Source organism: Thamnophis sirtalis, unplaced genomic scaffold (assembly GCF_051295495.1).
Source record: "Thamnophis sirtalis isolate CommonGarterSnake01/CBP01778 unplaced genomic scaffold, rThaSir2_p1.2 scaffold_1, whole genome shotgun sequence".
NCBI classification, from domain to species: Eukaryota; Metazoa; Chordata; class Lepidosauria; order Squamata; family Natricidae; genus Thamnophis; species Thamnophis sirtalis.
Genome location: NW_028261381.1, coordinates 161,949,370 through 161,971,655, shown reverse-complemented (window position 1 = coordinate 161,971,655; position 22,286 = coordinate 161,949,370). Strand labels below are relative to the sequence as shown.

The following is a 22,286-nucleotide window of genomic DNA, read 5'->3' as shown; positions in this document are numbered from 1 at the left end:
TCCTCCTCCTGTTTGGGAAATGAAATGCAGGCTTAAGTCTCATTTGAGTAGAAGGAAAAATTGATTGCCTGCATTAGCCCTGAAAGAAATCAGAAATTTCTCTTTATCTTGATGTTTGGGAAGGTGATATAACATAGCATAATGGTCAAAATCAAGGAATTTTATTTTGAATTTTGTCAAACAGTTTCTTGTTAATTTGGGGCATAGGGAATCCGGTTGGGTTAATAATTATATGTATGGGGTCAACATTGAGAAGATTTCATGCAGTGTCTCTCCTCCAACAGAAGTTTTCCTGCTGGTTGGTTCTTCAATTACACAAAATATATAAGTACAGCAAAGTGTGATGCAGCATGTCCTGTTTCATGTTTACTTTGTTTAATAGCCCCTCCATCATTTTGCCCAGGTTGGATTAGAAGAGAGAGGAAATCTAATAATAATTTGCAGAGATCTTTGTATTTCTTTGTCCTTGCTTGTTCCATGATTAATCTCTTGAGCTGCTGTCTCTTTTCCAAATAAGTGGGATGTTGCTTTGACTTTTGCCTAAAGTCCGATACATCGTATATGTCTCAGCTTTGGTATGCCTTGAGTGGGCTGGAAAATTGTGTGAATCGATTTTCATCTTTCCTTTAGTTGATGTATGCGAAAATTGAGGAAAAAGTGGCAGAATTAAGCTAGTATTCACCATCCATAATTTGGAAATGTATTTTCCTTCCTCCTTCCTTCCTTCCTTCCTTCCTTCCTTCCTTCCTTCCTTCCTTCCTTCCTTCCTTCCTTCCTTCCTTCCTTCCTCATCTCTGCAGGAATTATCACCATCTTTCAAAGTACTATAACTTGACTTTGGTGTTTTGGTCATTTATTTGATTGGTCATTTTTGAAAAACCCGGTCTCTTAAGTTTAAAATCCAGTTTTGGGGGACCTTGAGACTTGGTAGATCCATTTCCAGGAAATCAGGCAGTTTTGTAGAAGAGTGTCAAGAAACCTAGCTGGTGACATCTGGAAGCCTTTGCCAATCTGGCTGGAACCTGTGGAGCTTGTCCACTTGTGATTGAATAACAGGGAGAGTCTTCAAATGTTATCAGTGTTGCTTGCAATTCACATAAAGCCAAAGATTTGTGGGGATAAAAGAGATGGAAGGATCGCACAGAGGCTGCTTGCCATTGGGGTAGATGTGCTTGAATCCCAGCAGCTGCTGCTGTTACACCCATCAGTTTACAATAGTGACATAGACCCAATCTAGGAAGAACAGCCCTTAGTGGATCCTCCTCCTCTGTCCTTTTGCTGCCTGGCACTGAAGGGCTGTTGTTCTTCTTTGCTCCCAGTCCCTTGCAGAGCAAAAAGGGCTGTCGGATTCAGGCGAGGACCCTCAGGGAGAAGCAGAATCTCCTCACCGGGCTATGGGTCACCCCAAATCAACCAGGGGTGCAACCTTGAGGCTCCTGCCCCCTCAGTTGCTTGTATCCGAGCTGCTTCCTGTATTGGCAGGGTAAGTCAGAACCTACCAAGGATTTCTGGTGAAACTCTGTTTTTTTTAATTCCAAATTTTCTTTTTTTTAGTGTTCCTTTCCTCCTCTCTAAAATGCCTATAGTTTAACTTGTCAGTTGTGAGACTTGCACTTGTAATTGCTTCCCACCTGCTTGGTTTCCTCTTTCTAAAATAATGGGAAGTATTTTCTCTGTAGCTGACACAACAGATCTTCTTTTAGACATAGAAGCTGTGTAAGCCAAAGAGTCTCATTTAGCTCAGTATTGTCTATGCACTGATTGGCAGTAGCACCTCAGGTTTTGGGAGAGATTTTCCCAATCCTGCTTAGAGACGTCAGCGTTTGAGCCTGTGATCTTTTGCATGTATGCAGTGTTTACTGAGCTACAGTCTTTATCCAGGGAATATTTTACAAAAGATAGTTTCTGAATTTCTTAGCCCATAGGAAATAACAGGAGGCAGCAGTAGAGAGGAAGAGAAATTGGCCTCCACCTTCACAAATGGAACAGGTGAGCCTTTTATGGAGAGCTTTTAAAGTCTCTAAGTAGTTACTCTTCTGATGAGGAGGCATATGATGATTAGAAAAAGGAATATGATGAGCATCTCAGACTACAGGCATGTAGTCTATAGCCGTGATGGCGAACCTATGGCACGCATGTCCAAAGTGGCACACGAAGCCATGTGGCCCAGCACACGTGGCCTTGCCTGTTTTTCTTCTGGGTTTCTGGTGCGCATGCATGCGCAACGATCAGCTTTCCTTTGCGTGCATGGCAGTGCCAAAAACCGGTGTACACATGCACGCCGACCAGCTGATTGTCGGGTGCACATGTGTGCCAGAACCTGGAAGTTCGGCTTTTCTGGGGCGCGATCCCTTTGCGCATGCAACAGTGCCGAAAACCGGCCTGCACATCCACGCCATCCACCTGGTCGTTGGACGCGCATGGATGCTAGAACCCGGAAGTTTGGCTTTTCCGGAGCACAGCCCTGACAAGCGCACGCCACAACATTTCCCTGCGGCCTTTTCGGTGCCGAGCCCATCACTGGTCTTTAGCAACATCATTTCTCATTCCTCTAATATTCACCCAAATGTGTATATGAAGCCAGATAACCCTTCATAAGAGAAGAGGTTTGAACTCTTCTTTTTCCTGTCTTCTTAATTATCCCAACTGCGCCTTCCTGGAAGTAAGTCTTGCTGAATGCAGTGGGACCGAGATCCGGATAACCGTGCATTGTGTTTCTTTATGAAAAGTATTGTGAGCTAATCAAAGCAGGAAAAAGGAGAGCCTCTGAGCAAGCAAAAAAAAAAAGACTCTTTGTCAGTGGATGGAGGAGGCAGAGAGAACCGAAAGTGTGTCACCCAGTGTGTTCCTTTGGAAGGAAGCTTTGGGATTTATAAGTGAAAGCTGCAGCTTTCTCTCGTTCTCTTTGGCGTCTCAGAAGGCAAGGCTTCCCCTCTCTCTGCGCTGGGGGTCGGGTGAGGATGTGATATATGACTAACTAGGGGTCTGATTTACATTATTGTAGAGTTTGGGGAAACATTGAATTTGAACCATTATGATATTAAGTAAGGCATGTGAGATAGGGGTGGATGAGTCTGCATGGATAAAAACTGCTTCATAGAAGGTTTATATTTCAAGTGTCCAAAAGTGGGGTGCATGGGGTATTCATTCAGCATACAGCCCATATGATGTTAATGATAAATGTGATGCTATGGAGAATCTGTATAGCGCTTCGAATATATTTGGTTATATTAGCATCAAATTTCAAATTGACTCAGTCTCTTCCTCTCTCACTAAAGTTGCAGGGCAGCTGCTGCTAAAACTATGGTAGAATATCCTCAGTACGTCAGAGATTATGTCCTTAGTTGTTTTATTTATATTTATTTGAGTTTTCATGATTATCACACACCGTCTTTAATTTTTTAAAAAAACCAACCTGGTTATTACTACCGTATTTTTTTAGTATAAGACGCACCTTTTTTCCTCAAAAAAGAGGCTGAAAATCTGGGTGCGTCTTATACACTGAATACAGCATTTTTGGCCTACTGAAACCCTTCCCCCTTTGCAAAAATGGATGTGTAGAGGGTTCGGAAGGCTTGCAAAGTGCTCCTGAGGGCTAGGGAGGGCAAAAAGGAGCAAAAAACAGACTGCTGGGGGGGGGGGCAGCCCCTAGGTGCACCCTAAGAGCCCCCCAAAGCTCTGCATGCCCCTCCCTTTTTTCATTTCCCTCCCCCCAGCCCCCAGGAGCCCTCTAACAGCCTCCCAAAGCTCTGCATGCCCTTTTGTTTGCAAAAAACCTGCCCCTTTTTGCAAAAATATGGGCCATTTTTTGCTTGTTTTTGGCCCTTCCAGCTACCAGGAACACTCCACAAGCCTCCCAAAGATCTGCATGCCCCCCCCTTTTTTTTTTACAAAAAAACAAGGCATGCAGAAGGTTTGGGAGGTCTGCAGAGTGCAAACACTTTTTTAAAACATTTACTTCTTCAAAATCATGTTGCGTCTTACACTCCGGTGCGTCTTATAGTCCGAAAAATACGGTAAATGGGTCTTTGCAATGTGCATAGAGGTTGCAGTGTTTGCACATGCTGTGAGTTAAGAAGAATTACGCCTGGAAGCTTCAGGAGGAATCACTGAGTTTGGAGGGGATGAAAATCAATCAGTGGAATGAAAAAGCGGACATAGAAATAAAATGCGGAAATGTGGGAGAGGGACTTTGAGAGAGCCAGGTATGTGGTCATGTTTTGTTTAAAACAGTAGTAGTAATAATTCTGTTTTATATGCTGCCTGACTCCTAATGACTCTGGGCAACTTACAACCATTAAAATATTTAAAAACTAAGAATGAAAACACACACAAAGAATAGAATTTAAGGGGGGGCATCAATCATCCTCTTCAATGGGATTAGAAGTGCAGAAAATAGTATATGGTATATTTGTTGGGTCACGTCTGAATCAAGGGAGGGAGGGAGGATAGGCAGGGGCAGTTTTCTTGATTGGCATAATACTATACCGTATTTGTAAATATTATCTAAGTCAGCTGCTGTGGTGCCAAAGTCTATGCTGATTGCCCATCATGTGAGGTCTAGAAGTAGAAAAGACACTTCTCTCTGTTACAGTGTCATAGAATTGAAAGGTTTCAGGTTTCAGGTTTATTGGGATTTATATGCCGCCCTTTTCCCTGAGGGGACTCAGGGCGGCTTACAACCACAGGGGAGGGGAAGTGCAAGGTCAAAACAAACACATTGTGAACAAAAGAAAAATAATAAAACACAACTTTCATTCAGCAATCAAACACTCGGGCGGGTAATTGGAAGCCTATCCCCAGGCCTGCTGGGAGAGCCAGATCTTGAGGGCTGCGCGGAAGGTCTGGATCGTGGTGAGGGTGCGGATCTCCATGGGGAGCTCATTCCATAGGGTCGGGCAGCAACAGAAAAGGCTCTCCTCCGTGTGGTCGCCAGTCGACATTGACTGGCAGATGGAATACGGAGGAGGCCCAGTCTGTGCGATCTAATTGGTCGATTCAGGGAGGTAATCGGCAGAAGGCGGTCTCTCAAGTACCCAGATCCACTACCATGGAGTGCTTTAAAGATGGTCATCATTATCCTGAAGCGCACCCGGAGACCAACAGGCAGCCAGTGCAGCTCGCGGAGGACAGGTGTAACGTGGGCGAACCGAGGTGCGCCCACTATCACTCGCGCGGCTGCATTTTGGACTAGCTGTAGTCGCCGGATGCACTTCAGGGGCAACCCCATGTAGAGCCCATTGCAGTATTCCAGTCTAGAGATCACAAGGGCTCGAGTGACTGTTGTGAGGGCCCCCCGATCTAGGTAGGGTCATTTAGTGCAACCCCCTTCTCAGTTCAGTGAGCCAAAACATCCCATACAAGAAGACTTCTGGCCTTTGTTGCTTGATCACAGCCAGTGAAGGGAAGCCCACCATGGAATTTATTTTCCTATAACTTGAAATCATTGGTCCATATCCTACACTTTGGAGAGATGGCAGACAGATTTTCTTGAACATTCACATTATCTTGGCTATCTTTTGAGATATTTAAAGCAATCGGGACACGGTGGCTCAGTGGCTAAGACGCTGAGCTTGTCGATCAGAAAGGTTGGCAGTTTGAATCCCTAGCGCCGCATAACGGAGTGAGCTCCTGTTACTTGTCCCAGCTTCTGCCAACCTAGCAGTTCGAAAGCACGTTAAAAATGCAAGTAGAAAAATAGGGACCACCTTTGGTGGGAATGGAACAGCGTTCGGCATTTAGTCACGCCGGCCACATGACCACAGAGACGTCTTCGGACAGCGCTGGCTCTCCGTTTTTTCTAACGGAGATGAGCACCGTCCCCTAGAGTCGGGAACGACTAGCACATATGTGTGAGGGGAACCTTTACCTTTAAAGCAGTGGTACCCAACCTTTCTGGCACCAAGGACCAATTTCATGGAAGGCAATTTTTCCATGGACTGGAGGGGGGATGGTTTTGTGTGCAACCTACATCCTGTGCATGTGCAGATGAGACTTTGCTCACTCGCCTGTCACTTGTGTGGCCCCATTCCTATCAGGCTACGGACCAGTACCGGACCACAGATCAGGGGTTGGGGATCCCTGATATATGTTCATAGCCCATCAGTCTTTTCTGGAGAAGAATAACCCTTTCCAAGTCCTTCAATCTCTCTTCGTAGGAGAGTTTCTAATCCATTGGTAATTCTTATTCTCTGAAATGGGTACTCTTCCTAAAACGTTTGCTCAAAACTGGTCCCAGTATTTGAAGTGGGGGAGGCATGTCTTCCATGAGTGGTTGCCTCAAGGGAATAAATTCTCACCACAGGCAGGAGGTGGTGCTGACATTAGAACTCAAGCTGGTCCTTTCCAAGTTCTAATGGAGGCTTCTTTTGGCCCAGAAGTTTGTGTGGATATATACGGATTCGACAAAACGGATGGAAAGAAAGGCCACTGAATTGCTGTCTCGTCCTCTTCTGTGAACATGAACATTTTTTGTGCATCGGGCTTGTGGCTTAATTATTTCAAACAAATTCGAATTAAACTTTTCTGTACGTAACATCTAGCAAAGAATTTTGTGTACAAGGTTACTCCATAGTTTAGCATTATGCACACAAATGGCCTCAAGGAAACTGTAATACTGGAACATGCTGCCCCTTCTCTTTCTTTTTCCATGCAATTGCGAGAAGGAAAATGTGATTTGTTATTAAGGCTAAGCTACAAAATATTTATACCATGTTTCCCCGAAAATAAGACAGGATCTTATTTTCTTTAGACCCCTGAAATAAGCGCTTGGCCTTATTTTCAGGGAAGTCTTATTATTTTTGAGGTGCAGGAGGCAGCAAGCATGGTCACCTCATGGCTGCTGCTGTGTCGCAATATTTTCGGGGAGAGTTTATTTTCGGAGGAGGGCTTATTTTAGCTCATGCGCTCAAAAGCCCCATTGGGCTTACTGTCTGGGGAGATCTTATTTTCAGGGAAACAGGGTATTATTACCTTATTATCTAATGAAGTCAGATTCAAATGTAGCATATAGTTATTGGTTTTAAAAAGCTGGAGTTTACTTTCAACCACAGTTGTCGGACTGTACATACGGTAGAAAATACAGGTAGTCCTCGACTTACATTTTGTTTAGTGACCACTCAAAGTTACAACAGCATTTAAAAAAGTGACTTATGACTATTTTTCACACTTGACCGCTGCAGCATCCCCCTGATCATGTGATCAAAATTCAGACGTTGGGGACTGGCTCATATTTATGTTGGTTGGAGTGTTCTGGGGTCATTTTTGCAGCCTTCTGACAAATAGCCAATGTGGAAACCAGATTCACTTAACAACCATGTTGCTAACTTTATAACTGCAGTGATTCAACAACTGTGCAGGAAAGGTTTAGAGGTTTAGAGGTTTATTAACATTTATAGGCCGCCCTTTTCCCTGAGGGGACTCAGGGCGGCTTACATAAAATCAAGGAAGGGATATACAAACAATAACGCAGACAAACATAGAATAAAATAATGAGCAACATTCATTCATCATTCGGGAGGGGCAATTATCTTTGTCCCCAGGCCTGACGGGCTAGCCAGTTCTTAAGGGCTATGCGGAAGGCCTGGACGGTGGTGAGAGTACGAATCTCCACAGGGAGATCGTTCCAAAGGGTCGGAGCTACTACTGAGAAGGCTCTCCTCCTTGTAATTGCCAGCCGGCACTGGCTGGCAGATGGAACTCGGAGGAGGCCCAATCTATGAGATCTAATTGGTCGCAGGGAGGTAATTGGCAGAAGGCGGTCTCTCAAGTACGCAGACCCACTACCATGGAGGGCTTTATGGGTGACTAATAGCACCTTGAAGCGCACCCGGAGATCAACAGGTAGCCAGCGCAGCTCGCGGAGGATAGGTGTTATGTGGGTGAACCGAGGAGCACCCACGATCACTCGCGCGGCCGCGTTCTGGACTAGCTGAAGTCGCCGGATGCTCTTCAAGGGCAGCCCCATGTAGAGCACATTGCAGAAAGGTCATAAAATGAGGCAAAACTCACTTAGCAATAGAAATTTTGGACTCAGTTGTCATAAATTGAGGATTATTTGTAAAACAGGAAATGCTGAAAGAAAATGGGATTGTGGTTTATTTCTCAATCTACATAGAAGGAAGAAAAAATACTTTGTTCTGCATGTTTCGTCTGTAACAATGAGTCCTAGTTTATCATTGTTTGTAGAAACAGCTAATAATTGGACTCACACGTAACTTATTAGAGTAGTAATAGTGGTTTGTTGAAATACTGTAGTAGACTGATTTGCATTTCATGTTAATCCATTAATTACATTTATATCATAGTAATCCTAAATGTGACTTGGTGTTGTTATGTGTATACCTCGCTAACAAGGCTATGTAGAAAGAATATGCATTATGCTAATATTTTTATAATCTGAGTAGATGTCTATTTTTATGTAAGGTTAGTAAAACAACTTTTAAGTGATGGGGTGTCATTTTAGTGTTTTTAATGGATTTAGTAGAACATTTTCTCTTGGCTAATAGATTGCTACTTTCTCTTTAATTATATTCATCTGAATTTTGTATGTGAACTCGCTTATTCATGATTATTTTCAGCTCCTTTCATTGGGGACAATTCATCTTCCTTACATGTTCTTTCTTACTAAAATAGACAAACAGCTTGTTTGAAGAATTGATCACATGAAAATTCTCTTAATTGATCAAATCTGCATGACAGGAAACATAGTTCTTGATAGAGAGAAACATTGATGCAGAAATATTTTGCAATAATATGTTTAAAATGAAGGAGACATTATTCACTCACAAAAGAAATATTCCATTTTGAAGGTGAAACCTGCAGCAGCACTTGTACGCGCTACGTAAAAATGTAAACCCTTTTGACACATATCCTTATAAAAACTGCAGACACCAGGCATAATCTTATGTTCTTAAGTAGAGAAGAACACCTAAATTTGATTTACTATGACAGAATGGAGCACAATTAATTAACTTTAGAAGAATTTAGAGGATTTTTAAGAACAATGGACTCAAAACATAATCATAAAATTGTCTGCTGCCATGGATAAACTGGATTTAAAATAGGCTGTAGAAAAAGAACAAGTATTATTGGACAAAACTGATGCTGATTTGAATGTAGATTTAAAAATGACAAATTATAAGAATTATTTGGGAAAAATGGCACACCGGTTATGTGGATGACATTGGCTGATGTCTTAATAATTAAAAGATATATATATCCAAGAATGACTTGGATATAATTTTTTAATATTAGATTTACAAAAAAATAATTCTTAAGGTTTCAAAATATATTCCAAGAAGAGACAAAGAGAAAATGAAAAGAAATCAAGTTCTGTGGCCTTATTCAAAGGGATTAAAGATCAGAATCAAAACGAAGGAATATAAAGTTGGTTTATTTGATCAAGGTTAAAATATGAATGTTGTTGTTTCTGGTGACCCTTAATGGATTTTTACTGACCAGCACCAAACAACATGGCTTGAAAGATTTGGAAAAAGAGGTTTTCTGCCATGTTTTTAGAGCAAATGATAAACAGTTGTGTTAAAATAGATGGAAGAAATATAAAGTTGGTTTATTTGGTTATATTTAAAATACACGTGTTATTTTCTGATAACTCTTAAAAGTCTTTTTCTGATTTAAACCTGAATTAGAGACTATAAGAATTTGTTTATACATAAATGAGATATGGGAAAATATATTTTGTACTGGTGAGGAAGGGAGAAGACAATTTTAAATCCATTTATTTTCTTTTTATTATACTCTTATTTTTCCTTTTCTATTTCGCTTTGTATTTTCTTTTCTGTATTTTCTATCCCTCTTTTTTCATTCTTTTAAAAAATATTTTAGTTTGTATTGATCTTTTATCTTTGTAACTGCAAACTTCAATAAAATTATATATTAAAAAAAGAAGCACTCTGTTCTTTCCACAGGAGGGAGCCTGTCTTCTAAGATGATGTATACCATTTACAATTTGTCTCTAGTCCAAGAGCTTTAAAATATAAACAAAGTTTCTGTTGCTCAGTTATTGGAGATACCTTTTGGATTAATTCAGCTTTAATTGATTGACTAGTTTTCTCCATTTCTGTTGCTCAGTTATTGGAGATACCTTTTGGATTAATTCAGCTTTAATTGATTGACTAGTTTTCTCCACATAGTCAAAAAGGTTTAGCTTTGACTTTTCCTCCTGGTTTCTTACTCAATACCACTTTGCTGTCATCAGTTAAGAACAGTGTTGCCCAAACAACTTACTTTCTTTAAATTGAAAGCAAAGATTATTTTGCATCTAATCTACATTTATTAAGAGTTGGTACAGTTCATAGATTATTGAGAAAAAAGTGTTTCCAGAGCCCATTAAGCATGAGTCAATTAGCATCTAATTGCTATTTAGGTGTTTTTCAAGCTTCCCAACAAACTGGGGAAAAAGTTGCAGCTGCTCTAAGAATTTGACTCAATAAAGATAATGTGATTCTTAAGGTTCGACATCCAAAGTCTTTTTTCTGAATTATTTTTGAAGCAGGCTCAGACTTATTACTTAATGCACCACATTAAGATGTAATACAGGGTGTCAAACTGGTGGGCCCCAAGCCCAATGCGTCATGTGCAGGGCATACCCACTCCAGCTCCGTGAAGGGGGGAAATGTCGCGAAATGTCACGTGATGGCAACGTAACGCCATGAGTTTGATACCCGTGATGTAACTTATGCAAAAAAAAAAGGTCGCATTATGTTTTGTGATACAGTCTGATTTGTATGTATTTGTTGCAGAGATCAGCAGATGAGTCAAGTCCAGAAGATGGGGAAGGTGAGGAAGCTCATTCCACTTGCCTAAAGAATCCAGAAAAGTCCCTGAATACAAGTTGATACATTTTCCCCCTGCCTAGCTGTTTATGGGTGTAAATCAGTGGTGGGGTAGGGGCGTACCGGTGCCTGTTGGAAGCACCAGGTTCCGATATGGTGCTCTGGAGGGCCCACCTGCTCTCCTTACCACTATTTGAGCCGACTGGGGCATTTGCACAGGGGCACGAGGCTTATGACGCCTGTGCGATGCTCCTCTGAGCAGCTGGAGCATCGCAGGCAGTGGGTACACATCCGTGTGCTGTGCACGAGGTGGACGCCCGGCTTCGTTGCAGCGTACCGGTTGCAACGGGAGCCGGAACCCACCGCTGGTGTAAATGCATTTATTTTGCAAAGGAATTCCAGTAGCTGATCTCCATGTTTTAAGAGTGTTGACCTCTCATGTCAAAACAGACCCCATAATCTAATGCAAAGTACATTTTAAAAGCACCGCTGAACTGTGAGCAAAACCCAGCAGTATTTTTCTAGCATTGGTTAGTTTAACAATGAATAGTTTTCACACCCACAGTGTTTTCTTATATTGGACTAGTCATGAAGTATTTAGAGCAGGGGTCTCCGAAGTTGGCATCTTTAAGACTTGTGGACTTCAGCTCCCAGAATTCTTCAGCCTGTCGTGCTGCTGGGAGTTCTGGCAACAGGCCTTTTAAAGTTGCCAAATCTGGAGAAACCTGACTTAGAGAAAGAACATCTCTGAATAGGGAAATCCCATTTAATCTACCTGGATAGTTGGCTTCAGTAAAACCAATTCAGTAAAACCAATTGGCATAAGTTAACTGTACACTGATGTAAAGGAAGGATGTAGCAATGCTGACCTTTGAAGTAAGTTAAAGACAGAGTTCCTCTGTGGATAAATAGCTGTAAAATGGCCTTGTCTTTGAAAACACGATCAGACAATGAGAATTTACCTATTGCAGGCCTATTTAGCTGAGTTCCATTTGAGGGGTGAGAATCCAATCAGAATTACCTGCCAGGGCTATATTTCTACTTCTTCTGTTTACTGACTTTCCCTACAGAATCTGACCGAGAAGATGGGGGTTACTGTCCTCCTGTAAAGCGGGAAAGAACGTCTTCATTAACACAGTTCCCTTCTTCACAGACAGGTAAAGAAAAAATAATTTCCTCTCCCCCCTCCCCATTCCTGTTGTCCAGCTTTGCTTGAGAAAGGAATGCATGTTTAAACCGTGCCTTGAGGAACATTAGAGGTAATAGGGACACACAACCATTAGGTATATTGTACCTTTAGATTTCAGTTCATAATTACATAAACCTGAATGAGAAGAAGGGATTGAATCAGTGGCCTTTGACAGAAAGTGTTTACTGTAAGACACATTACTCAGAAAAGTGTTGTATAAAATAATTAGGATTCTTGGCATTAGTCTAATAATATTGACTGGTTCTGGTTAGTTTTAACTCTGCATGTTTTTATTTATTTTATTTCTTTACTAGCTGATAACCCCTGGTGTTGCCCAGGTATTTATTTATCGTAATCCTGTATTAGACAGGAAAAGGAATGTATTATATCTATAGTGTCGCGTGACACCCCACCCCCCCACAATCCCCACTCCCTTGCATGCCGCATGACACCACCACCACCCCCTCCTGGGAGCAAAAATGGGCTGCAGGGGGGGGGCTCACCCGCATCCCCATGTGCTCCCCTCAGGCATGCATGCGCAACTCCTGCGCATGTGCGGTGGAGTTGAGCTAAGGCGACAGCTTGCAGAGAGGGCTGTGCATGCCACTTGCCTGCCAGGACACACACACACACACCCCAAGGGGTGTTGGGGTGACTTACAGTATTCTTTTCCAGAGAGTAAGTCATCTGCGTACCAAGTTTGGTTGAATTTGCTGGAGGCCGGTTTTCATGCCTTAGGCCACTACAACAAACTAGCTCTCTTTACATTATCATTAACCTTTCGGTTTCTTATCTTTTAATTTTGGGGTCTTTTTCCTTTTGAAAAAATAACAACACTGGGCAAAAATATTATGAATCTTGGCCATTGCCTCTCGCATTGCACAGCTTGTGTAATTGTCTTATTTTTAAAACATTCTTTTCCACTACAGAGGAAAAGAGCTCTGGCTTTAGATTGAAGCCACCCACTCTAATCCACGGCCAGGCACCAAGTGCAGGTAAGCAATGGCTTTGTGTGAAATGGAGGGGAAACAAAGATATCAGACAGTAGAGGATTTTTTTTGCTGAATTTTTCTCACTACCAATGCGAACAGTGCTAAGGGTCAAAGAAATAAAAGCTTGCTTTCATTTTCAGGAGTCCCAAGTCAAAAACCGAAGGAACAGCAGCGAAGTGTCTTGCGCCCAGCAGTATTGCAAGCTCCCCAGCCAAAAGCTTTTTCACAAACAGGCAAGTTAGTCTCTTCAATCACTGCATTCAGCATGATAAATGTCAAGCTGGCAAGACCTTACAAAGGAGTAAATGCCTTAAGTGTTTCTAGGAGTCTAGGTTATTTTCAAATTCTATCCACTATTTCGGTGGATTATCCTAGCAACTGGATAATAGTATTTTAGAGGGTAAAAATAAATTTGCACAAATTGTGATTCATATAGGGAAGGTGAAGTATGCAGCGTAGCATACACCACCTTTGACACCCAGGCAGATAGATAGATAGATAGATAGATAGATAGATAGATAGATAGATAGATAGATAGATAGATGATAGATAGATAGATAGATAGATAGATAGATAGATAGATAGATAGATAGATAGATAGATAGATAGATAGATAGATAGGAAAGAATAAGGGGTTAAACAGAATATTATAGATATATATACAGATTATACAGATTTTATTAAAAAAACAATTTATTAGGATCTGGAAGGATTATATTCATTTTATAAATATTTTATTTCATTTTTTATCCCACCTTTATTATTTTTTATAAATAAGTGAAGACTATGAACATATTGCTTCTTCCTATTTTTCCCACAACAACCACCCTGTGAGGTGGGTTGGGCTGAAAGAGTGACAGGTCCAAAGTCACCCAGTCCACTTTCATGTCTAAGGAGTGGATTAGAACTCACAGGTTCCTGGTGTCTCACCTGATGCCTTAATGCCAGACCAAACTGACTCTTTAATAAGCCTTCTGTCAATGCACAGGATGTGTGGAAAATTTAATACAGTTCTGTGATGGTGAATGGCACGTGTGCCAGAGGTGATATGCAGGGTTCCACCACAAAACCGCGGACGACAAAATCGCGCTCGACGAAAGCGCGCATTTGATGTCATCACAGCGCGATGAAAACATCGCGCTGTGATCGATAAATGTAAAAATAAAGCGAAAACCTTACCCTAACCCCCCCAAACCTAACCCTAAACCTAACCCTAAACCTAACCCTTAACCTAACTGCTTTAATTTTATTTTTATTTCAATTTTTAATTTTTTGTCGCGCTGTGATGACGTCAAATGCGCGCTTTCGTCGAGCGCGATTTTGTCGTCCGCGGTTTTGACGGGTCACGATATGCAGAGCCCTCTCTATGGGCACACGCACCATCACCCGCTGCTCTTTTTGTTTCTGGCATACGCTGGCCAGCTGGTCTTCGTGCATGCCGGCCAGCTGGTCTTTGGTTTTCCTGCGCATGCGCACACATGCACTCGTTCCGGTTTGGGCACAGGGTGCCAAAAAGGTTCGCCATCACTGGTATAGTTTATAATAAGACTGGAAAGCAAATTAGTCTTTTGGATGCAGGTAATAGGAAAGATCTCTAAAAATCACAGTACACTAGTTATTTTATTTTATAAGATGAAATAAATTGACTGTGCATAGAACAGCTTGCTTTTCAGTCCATGAAACAGCCTGCAAAGCGACTCACAAAACAATCAATCTCAATTTCTAAGTATCCAAGTGTAAATTCCCCCTCAAGCAGAATGTCGCGTGTTTATCTAAAGTTGTATGTGTGTACCTATGAGTGCGTGTGGTGTGTGTCAAGTCACAGATGATTGATAAATATATACAAACGAAATCTGGGTTATGGAAGTGTGTGCAAGGCTGCTCGAACCATGTTATCCGGTACTGAGGAAATATGGGATGTGTCGTTTTATACTTCTGAAAAAGAGAAGGATTGATCTTCTTAAAGGGGGCATGCTGAAGTATATAATAGAAGCTGGAGCTGAGGAACAGAACTGAGTTTTCCTCACTTCCTCATTTTTGAGGACTGAGAAAGACGTAACTTCTTTGGGGCTGGAAATGGCATCAAGTTATCAAGTCTTACCACTTTGGGGAAAAAAATCAGTGGAAAGTGAATCCTTTGCAAAAAGCTTTTCAGGTAATCTTGGCATGTCCTGTGTACGGGTGTTTTTTTTAATATGTATATATTCATCTGACCGATCCAATAAGGGAAAGAATGCTAGAATAGAAAGTTCCACTGCAAATTCATCTTACTGAGCTCTGCTCACTTATTACATTTAACAGTGTTACATACTAACTGCTCCACCTACTAATGTTCGATTTACTGCAGTGTCAAAAAATAAAAAATGCTGCAGCCTTTACATCTGGCATGTTGTTTCTTGTCGCAGTTCCAAGCAGTGGAACCAATGGTGTAAGTATCCCTCCAGATCCTCTGGCTGCTACATTTGAACCCACAACTAATACCATACCGAAAAGTCCCGATTCAGAAGAAATGGTGAGTCTGTGGATGGCATTTGGGAAATAGATGGAATCTGGGAAGGAGGGTTGGGGTGTGTGTTTGTGTGTTGCTCTTTTTACTCCAGCACAGGGGTGTTTGTGTTGTTTGGGGACATCTGGTAAAGTCTTTTTCGAGACAAGCTGGATTCCCGATGGCTTCGTGGACATTTGTGCTTGTTCTTTCCCATGAAATATGAAAACAGCATTTTCTCTCCACACTGATTATCCCATACCCCAGATTCCTTTGCTCTTCTGGCACAGTGGATTCCAGATAAACCAGTGAGGCACAGTGGCTTGAATGCTTGACCTGTGAAGTCTGGCTTCAAGCCCGTGCTAAGCCATGAGGCTCTTAGTGTGACCCTGGACCAGTCACGTACACCCAGCATAGCCCAAATTGTTTTAATGGATTGAAGGGGGGAAGGGGAAATTACATTTCTAGTTTTTCTTCACTGGTTTCCTTCTCTTGTGGTTATGTTCTCCCTTCCTTCCCCCTTTCTCTCTTGTTTAGGAGAACCCATGTCAGAAAAATAAACCCAACAATGCTTCACACACTGAAAAATGTGACAAAGAGCAGAACGCACAGCAATCCTTTGTGTTTGGGCAAAACCTAAGAGACAGAGTGAAGGTATTTTTTCCAGTTTGGGTCCAAGTACTGCTGGTAAACGTTAAGGGGGCATTAGCTGAGTGGCAGTGCCCATGTTGTAGGCAGCACCTTCAACTCCTGATGCCTTAGTTCTATATTCTTGGGTGGCTCGTGGCGGGATTCTCTGATTTAGCCTCCAGAGAGCTGTTGCCATTCGTAGCCAAACAATGCGCTAGATGAAGGATGTGCAAGTTCTGTTCGATTTCTTTCGATTCCCCTCTTCAGGTTAATCATGCGCAGACATTCCTGCAGAGGGCGGTGATGATTTGAAAAATTGTGCACGATCTGCAGGTAGTCCTCGACTTACTGCAGTTCATTTAGTGACCGTTACAACGGCATTGAAAAAAGTCACTTATGATCGCTTTTCACACTTACAGTACGGCCTTTGCAGCATCCCCATGGTCACCTGATCAAAATTCAGACGCTTGAGAACTGGTTTGCATTTGTGACCGTCGCAGTGTCCTGGGGTTCTGGGGTCCCCTCTTGCGACGTTCTGACAAGCAAAGTCAATGGGAAAACCAAATTCACTTAACAACTGCAGTGATTCGCTTAACAACTGTGGCAAGAAAGGTGGTAAAACGGAGCAAAATTCACTTAACAAATGTTTCACTTAGCCACAAAAATTTGGGGCTCAATTGTCGTAGATCGAGGATTACCTGTATTATCATTCTGCAAATTTGCAGTCAATGAACAACCCTCATTCTGTAAATTCCTGCCAATCAGAAATCGGGGAATGCTTTCCATGGGTCCTTATTTGTTATTAGCCACTTGAGTGCTGTTATTAGACACCAACATGAAGCAACTTTTACTTAGCTCAGGCTTAGACTACTTGTGACCCTACCTCATTAACAAGAGGTGGGGGCTAATGATTTTTCAAAATCTCTGGTATTGACTCCTACATAACACAGGATTGGGGGCCACTGAAGTATTTCTCCACCCCTGAGAGTTAGAAGTGAATCATAAGCATTATTCTTTCAGGAACTGGGTATGTCTAGTTTAATGAAAATAAGGATGAGGGCAGACATGATAGCAGTGTTCCAATATCTCAGGGGCTGCCACAAAGAAGAGGGAGTCAAACCAATGTTCCCTCTATTTTTTTTTCAGTGTGAGCAGAAAAGTATAGTGTTTGAGCGGCATATTTTCATACCTTAGCACCTGAATTTTTTTCACACATGTCACCTAAGACAATAACGAAATCAGTATTATTTGAAACTCAAAAGTTATGTTTATTCAAGGTACCCGCTTAATTAAAAGTGTTATATAATATCAGTATCACTTAACAACGGTCCTGCTTAGCAACCAAAATGTTGGCTCAGAAACTCTGGCATTGAAGTGTGCAAGTCTTAAAGCTGTCAAGTTACCAGACCCTTGCACCCCTAACCCTTTAGGCAAAAAAAAAACCAGGGGTCTTCAAACCTGACAGCTTTAAGCCTTGTGGACTTCAACTCCCAGAATTCCTCCTCCAGTCATGTTGCAGCAACATCATCTGCGTGGATCTGCTCCATCTTTGGGGTTTTTCACAGGGGACAGGACTGTCGCTGAAGATGCCAACGAGCCCCCGCCACCACAAGAATAGCTGCTGCCACCTCCTCCTCCAACAGCATCAACATATTTGCTGCCCAGCGCTGCAGCCGAGGTGAAGCCTCCAAAGTTCCCGCAGGCGCCCATGGCAGTGGCGGCGGTACCTCCCCTGCCGCTCAGAGCACCTCAGCTGGGCTCTGGGTTACCCCTGCCGCCGCCTCCACCTCCGCCGTGCTTTTGAGAAGCCATGAGGCCTTTTTTCCTGCTCCCGCCCCCTCCGCCGCCTTCCTACTAGCTCCTGCAGCCAAATGGCTCCTCAAAAGCACAGCGGAGGAGGAAGGGGGAGGGATAACGCGGGGGCCAGCTCAGGTGCGAGAGGCACCACTGCCACGGGCGGAGGTGCTGACGGGAGCTTTGGCAGCTTTACCTCAGCTGCAGCGTTGGCGGCAAATCCGGCAGTGCTGTTGGAGGAGGAGGAGGCGGCAGCAGATATTCCCCTCAGCTTCCGGAGCCTGTGACAGAAATCACTGCGCGCAGTTAGAAACGGCTGCGCGGTGTTTTCTTGCCACGTGCGCAGCCGCGCACCTTAGAGGGAACAGTGAGTCAAACTATTCTCCAAGGCACCTGAGGGCAGGACAAGAAGCAATGGATGGAAACTAATCAAGGAGAGAAGCAACTTAGAACTGAAGAGAAATTTCTTGACAGTTAGAGCAATTAATCAGTGGAACAGCTTGTCTCCAGAAGTTGTGAATGCTCCAACACTTGAACTTTTTAAGAAGAGATTGGACAACCATTTGTCTGAAGTGGTGTAGGGTTTCCTGCCTAGGCATGGGGTTGGAATAGAAGACCTCCAAGATCCCTTCCAACTCTGTTATTCTATTCCATTCTATTCTATTCTTAGAACTAAAGATTATATATGCATGACTTGCTTTCTTCCTACAGAACTTCAGGCTCAGTATCCACCCTTGATTTTGAGCACCAAGTTTAATTGAAGTGTTTTTCTTTTTCTGTCCAGGAGTGATATTCTAAAACAATCTTCCTTCATTCCAGCTATTTCATAAATCAGAGTCTGTGTGAGAGAGACAGCAGAATGAAAGGTGGGGTGGGGAGCAAATCTATCTCTTTCTCTCTGCATAACTGAAGAGAAGTTGTTTGCAGAGTGGTGTAGCCTATACAGAATTTCCATCTCTAGAGCTCTGGAAACTCCCTTTCAAGGCTGTTGGGAGCCTTTTAGAGTAGGTGGAATCCCTTCAGAGCAGCTTCCAATCAGAGGATCCAGTACTAATGTTAAGACGGACCAATTATCTGACTAATCCAAAGCAGTTTCCTGTGTTTTATATGCACTTGTGCTTTGTGTTGTTCTCTGGACCTTACCCAATCTCAGTGCCACCCATCTTATCCCAGCTAGGAGATGAAGGGGATGAATCAGCTGATGTGCAAAACACCTGGCTCCCAAGCTCTGAGATGCCTTCTGCTACAAACTACTTCCTGCAGTATATCAGCTCCAGGTGGGGGAGAATGTCAGCCACTTTCTCGCTTTCCTTGCTTTTCACTGCTCCTTCCTTCAAGCAAGGTGGCAGCGGGACGGCGGGTATAAAAAGGCAGGGTCGGCTTCCTTGCCACCAAATTGTAAAGAGTTATTTTTCTCCTTCCAGCATAGAAAACTCTACACACAGTGTCGATGCTTCCAGCAACAAATTTGTATTTGGGCAGAATATGAGCGAAAGAGTACTGGTAAGCGCTTGCCCAGCTTTGGAGGGCTTTGATGGCTTTAGATATATTTTGCTCTGGTCAATGAAGCTGATGTTGATGTTGATGTTGATTTTATTTATATGCTGCCCTTTTCCCTGAAGGGGACTCAGGGCGGCTCACAACTCAACCAGGGAAGGGGGATACAAACAAGAATTTAAACGAGATAAAAAACAATACATAATTAAAAACACAACAGTCATACCAATTCGAGGCAGGGGCAACAATTCTTTAGCCCCAGGCCTGTCGGAACAGCCAGGTTTTAAGGGCTTTGCGGAAGGCCTGGAGGGTGGTGAGGGTTCGAATCTCCACGGGGAGTTCGTTTCAGAGGGTCGGAGCAGCCACAGAGAAGGCTCTCCTCCGGGTAGTCGCCAGTCGACACTGGCCGGCGGATGGAATTCGGAGGAGGCCTAATCTGTGGGATCTAATCGGTCTAGTGGAGGTAATTGGCAGCAGGCGGTCTCTCAAGTACCCAGGTCCAATACCATGAAGGGCTGTACTAAGTCTGTAAGGTTACAGTTCGTTCATTCCTGATTTATATTTTTGCAAACCTGCAATGATGCTGTGCAGCTACAGCAACATACATAATTACTCTCCTGCCTATTATCTTTTCCAAACCCATATATTACATTCAGAATAAGGGTGACAAGCCAAGATCATTTTCCAGTCGAGTAAGGATTTGAGCCAATCTCTAAGTAACTGCTGGTACTTTGTGATAGAATTCTGGAGTGGCTGCTCTCGGCTACCTGATTGCAGAGAACCCCGGATGAGATGATATTGTCTCTTGGGGTCAGGTTGCAATCTAATGGCAGGATGGAATTAGCACTCTCACCCATAGGTGCACATATCCCTGTAGATGTTCATTGGTTACTCGCACAGATATTAGGTAGAGAATAGTAGGATAAGTATTGAAGCAAAGGCTACCCTGTAAATCAGTAAACAGGTGTTCTTCACATTTAGCATTGCTTCATCTTTGTGTCAGGAGCTTAGGTGGCAAATGTTTCAGTTTCACAAATAGCTCATCATCATCATCTGCAAGCCCACCAAAATCCGTGACCCGTCAAAACCGCGGTCCACAAAAGCACGATCGATGAAAGCACGCATTTGACGTCATCACAGCGCGACAGAAAAAATTAAAAATTGAAATAAAAATAAAATTAAAGCAAGCCGATTCACATAAAGGTAAGGGTTAGGGTTAGGGTTAGGGTTAGGTTTAGAGCATTAGGGTTACGTTTAGCGTTAGGTTAAGGGTTAGCGTTAGGTTTAGTGTTAGGTTAAGGGTTAGGTTTAGGGTTAGATTTAGGGTTAGGTAAAGGGTTAGGTTTAGGGTTAGGCTTAGGGTTAGGTTTGGGGGGGTTAGGGTAAGGTTTTCGCTTTATTTTTACATTTTTCGATCACAGCGCGATGTTTTCGTCACGCTGTGATGACGTCAAATGCGCGCTTTCGTCGACCGCGATTTTGTCGTCCGCGGTTTTGTGGTGGAACCCCAAAATCAACTCTCAGTTACAGATGGCACCTGACACCAACAAGGTTAGCTAAAATCTTAACAAATGCCTCCCCAAAATGTTGGAAATGCGAATCAATACACGGAACATATTACCATTTCTGGTGGACCTGTGAGGAGGCTAAATTTTTTTGGAAAAGGATTAAAAATTGGCTGGAGGTAATAACGGGGATTAAAATTGAATGGAAACCTGAAGTTTTTTTTATTAGGAATAATGTCTGCAAAATATAAAAAATAAATCCAGTATTTAATGCTACATATAATTACAGCGGCAAGGATTGCCTTTGCCCAGAAATGGAAAAACAAATTAATTCCAAGTTAAGATGAAATAAGAAAGGTTATGGATTGTGCTGAAATGGACAAACTAACTAAAGAAATCCAGGGAAAAGAAAAAATCAGAATTCTACCAGATATGGGATAAATGGTATAGGTGGATGGAGGAAAGAAACAAGAATCAATGAAGGAATATAACAAAACTCAAAAAATAATAGTTATGAGTAAAATAAGAGGGTTAAGAATGGTGAAATCCAAATGAAATACAATAGAAGGGGAAATAATATAAGGTGAGCGGTATCGATTGATAATTGCTATTAGAAAGAACAGGAAGCTCTTGTTTGTATTGTATTGTGTAAATGTGGTATACTTCTAAGTTTTGTGTGTGTGTATTTTACATGTTTGTTAATAAAAAATTAAAGAAAATAAAAAAATCAACTCTCAGTTGGCTATCAGCCAAATAAATATCGATGATTTATTAGTTGGCTTACTAAATGTATCTAGACCAGGGGTGTCAAACTCTCATTGTCATGTGAGTTTATCACGACTTTATTTCCCCTTCGCTAAATCGAGCATGGGTGTGGCGAGCGAGTTTGACACCCCTGATCTAGACTAACAGCTAGTTCTCTATTAATGACCACTTGTTCAGCAACTGCTCAAAGTTATAATAGTGCTGACTGAGTGTTACTTGCATCTGATACTGCTAAAAGAACCATGGTGGCGCAGTGGTTGGAATGCAGTATTGCAGGCTATTTCTGCCAACTGCCAACAGTTTGATCCTGACTGAGTTATGGTTGACTCCGCATTCGATCCTTCTGAGATGAGTAAAATGAGGACCCAGATTGTTATGGGCAATATGCCGACTCTGTAAACCATTTAGAGAGGGCTGTAAAAGCATTATGAAGCAGTATATAAGTCTAAGTGCTACTGCTGGTACTCCAAGTTTGACTGTCCCAGCATCCTCACACAGTCATGTGACTATGATCTGGGCACTTGGCAGCCAACATGCAGTTATGACAGTGCAGCATCCTGCAATCAGGTACTCACCATTTACAACCCTCCCTGTCGGCTTCCCACAAGTCAAGTCAATGGAGAAGCCAGAAGG

General features: G+C 42.5%; 1 protein-coding gene across 2 annotated transcripts in view; it reads left to right on the top strand.

Moving 5' to 3' along the window:
* Positions 1 to 22,286, top strand: part of RANBP3 (RAN binding protein 3) — a 44,502-nt gene that overhangs the window by 7,222 nt on the left and 14,994 nt on the right. For both annotated transcript variants that reach the window (XM_087701992.1, XM_087701984.1), the window contains exons 3-10: positions 10,764 to 10,800; positions 11,867 to 11,953; positions 12,915 to 12,980; positions 13,118 to 13,210; positions 15,383 to 15,489; positions 16,000 to 16,116; positions 19,060 to 19,163; positions 19,311 to 19,389. In XM_087701992.1, the coding sequence (XP_087558118.1) occupies positions 10,764 to 10,800; positions 11,867 to 11,953; positions 12,915 to 12,980; positions 13,118 to 13,210; positions 15,383 to 15,489; positions 16,000 to 16,116; positions 19,060 to 19,163; positions 19,311 to 19,389 (690 nt within the window). The remainder of the gene's footprint in view (positions 1 to 10,763; positions 10,801 to 11,866; positions 11,954 to 12,914; positions 12,981 to 13,117; positions 13,211 to 15,382; positions 15,490 to 15,999; positions 16,117 to 19,059; positions 19,164 to 19,310; positions 19,390 to 22,286) is intronic.